General features: G+C 43.7%; 1 protein-coding gene across 1 annotated transcript in view; it reads left to right on the forward strand.

Annotated features, from left to right (window-relative positions):
* LOC108521522 (serine/threonine-protein phosphatase with EF-hands 1-like) overlaps window positions 1-2887 on the forward strand; it is a gene marked incomplete at both ends in the record, with an annotated part of 10403 nt that overhangs the window by 2220 nt on the left and 5296 nt on the right. The window contains one exon of the mRNA XM_017861395.1: window positions 1366-1402. Within this exon, the coding sequence (XP_017716884.1) occupies window positions 1366-1402 (37 nt within the window). The remainder of the gene's footprint in view (window positions 1-1365; window positions 1403-2887) is intronic.

Genomic DNA, 2887 nt, shown 5'->3' on the forward strand with positions numbered 1-2887 from the left:
AAAAAAAAAAAAAAAGAGAGAGAGAGAGGAGGGAATCAAGGATGACCTCCAGGTTCCCAGCTTGAGTTTGGGGGTACAGTGCATCATTCAGTGATATTGGGAATGTGTGGAAAGAGGATAGAGGTTGGGATGAGGGGGAATGATGAATTCAGTTTGGGGTATGCTGGTTTGAGGTACTATTGAGTAGGCAGTTGAGTGTACATACGTGTCCAGAGATCAGAAATGAAGTGTGACCTGGAACATCATCCTGTGGTATTGACACTAGATAATAACTGAAAGCCTGGGCAGGGATGGGATTCCCAAAGGAGAAAGTGAGGGGAGAAGAGAGCCTAGGATGGAATCTGAAGGAACTACCACATTTAAGGTGAGGTAGAGGAGAGCTTGCAAAAGAGGCTCAGAAGAGCCAGGAGGAAAACCAAAGAGTTTATGGTCACAGAATCCAAGGGAAGAAAAGTTTTCTGGAAGGATGGTAGAGTCAGCTGTATTTAGTGTTTCAGAGAGGGCGAGAAAGGTGAGGACTACAAGGCATCCATTGGATTAAACAGTGTGGACACCTTTGGTGAGTACAGGATGGAATTCATCTCAGAAAACATAACGTTACACTATAGAAGTCTGATGTGACATGATTTCCATGGAAAGCTAGAGTGAGTGTATTGCATTTCATCTTCACAGTGTTGGATATTAAGTGTACTTACTGTTATCCCAAAGCAAGGAAAAGTAACAGAAATATTGTCATCATTGAATCTCCCTTCACTACTGCTATTCAGGCATTAAGATTCCTGACACTTTCTATTAAAACCCTCAATACCATTATGGGACCTATATCAGAGAGAGCATGACAAGCCAACTTGTTACCTTCTAGGCCTTTATCTTTGTTCAGTCTTTTCTTTTTTCCAATCATTTACTGTATAGGATGTCTGATTTTCCAATCATTTACTGTATAGGATGTCTGATTTTCCAATCATTTACTGTATAGGATGTCTGAGAAATTCTATCTAAATGAAAAGTCTTCTCCCACACAGATTCCCCAGCTACCACAGCATGCTTTTCTGCATACTTGTAGCGTTTACACAACCTGTGCCTACCACATATTTCTTAAGTTGTCTTATAATTGTTTCATAGAAATCTATCTTCTTTCCCCAGCTATACTATAAGCTCCTTGAGGGTAGGGATGATGTCATTGGTTGCTTTTATGCTTTCCAGTCATGTGTAGCAAAGACTCAGGTAAGTAATACTTCCAACTGAACTCTGGTTTCTTGAGTTCTTGGTGCTTGTGATACTGAGATGCCAAGGACTCCCCTTTTGCATGACTCATGGAAGTAGGCGTTATCAACAATCAAATCATTTAAATCCCATTTTTTTTAGGTATGGCTTCACGAAAGAAATTTTGCATAAATATAAGGTAAGACATCCTTTTTTTTCTTTTCTTTTCTCTTTTTTTTTTTAGTATTCATTTTGCTGTTTCTATAGAGAAATTTAAAAGAGCCAAGAAAGACCAGATTGATGCTTTAGGAAAGGTGATAGGCCAGCTAGTCAGAATGCATGCCAATAAAATACAAGCACAGCAGGAAGCCCTGGCCACGGTAGAGTCTTATATTTTCTTTCTGGATTAAGCCACACTTTTCATTGTGAGTTTTGTGTAAGTTTTAGCATAGATACGTATTTCATTGCTTTAAAGGTACCAAGGATTTGTTTTACTTAGGTGTGGTAAAACATGCAGACATAGAAATGACTGTCATGAAGGAAGAGATTTTATTTACAGTTCTCTGGAAAAGGGGGGCACTACATGCCACCCTGGGGACCACGTGGGGAAGCACCAGAGTTGGTCAGAAGGCAGAGGAAGGCTGGGTACGGTGGCTCACACCTGTAATCCCAGCACTTTGGGAGGCTGAGGCAGGCAGATCACAAGGTCAGGAGATCAAGACCAGCCTGACCAATGTGGTGAAACCCTCTCTCTACTAAAATATAGAAATTAGCTGGGCGTGGTGGCATGTTCCTGTAATCCCAGCTACTTGGGAGACTGAGGTAGGAGAATAGCTTGAACCCGGGAGGCATAGGTTGCAGTGAGCTGAGATTGCGCCACTGCACTCCAGCCTGGGCAACAGAGTGACACTCCATCCAAAAAAAAAAAAAAAAAGAAGGCAGAGGGAGCGAGAGCTTTGATTGTGTTTTTTGTAGGAGGTTGAGAGCTTTGATTGTGGCTTTTGTAGGAGGGAGGGCGGAGGGAAGCATCTGAGTGTAATCTGGTTTAGGACTGACCAGTTTGAGTAATTTCAGCCTGCTCTGGGCCACAGAGGTTGTCCCTAGTTGTCTGGTACCTGGCCCCAGGATGAGGAGTGTGAGAGCTCCATAAAGAAGGTAGCTGGGGTGTGGGCTCTCCATTGCTTGGTTTGCTTATGAAGGGCGAGTCATTGACTATCTAGGAATTAGCTAGCCCTGGGAGGGACAGTCTCTCCTTCAGAGTCAGCAAGGCCCCAAGATGTCATAGTATCAAAAATACAGAATAAAGGGCCGGGCACAGTGGCTCACACCTATAATCCCATCACTTTGGGAGGCTGAGGTGGGCGGATCACCTGAGGTCAGGAGTTCGAGACCAGCCTGGCCAACATGGAGAAACCCCGTCTCTACTGAAAATACAAACATTAGCTGGGCGTGGTGGCACACGCCTTTAGTCCCAGCTACTTGGGAGGCTGAGGCAGGAGAATCGCTTGAACCTGGGAGGCAGAAGTTGCAGTGAGCCAAGGTGGTGCCACTGCACTCCAATGTGCAACAGAGCGAGACTCCATCTCAAAAAAAAAAAAACACACACACACACATAGAATAAAAAGACATGATAAATACATGCTAACTGGTTAGTGACTCCTTGCTGACTTCCTTTGAGTGGCCT

The sequence above is a fragment of the Rhinopithecus bieti genome, unplaced genomic scaffold (assembly GCF_001698545.2).
Source record: "Rhinopithecus bieti isolate Rb0 unplaced genomic scaffold, ASM169854v2 scaffold_62201, whole genome shotgun sequence".
Classification (NCBI taxonomy): domain Eukaryota; kingdom Metazoa; phylum Chordata; class Mammalia; order Primates; family Cercopithecidae; genus Rhinopithecus; species Rhinopithecus bieti.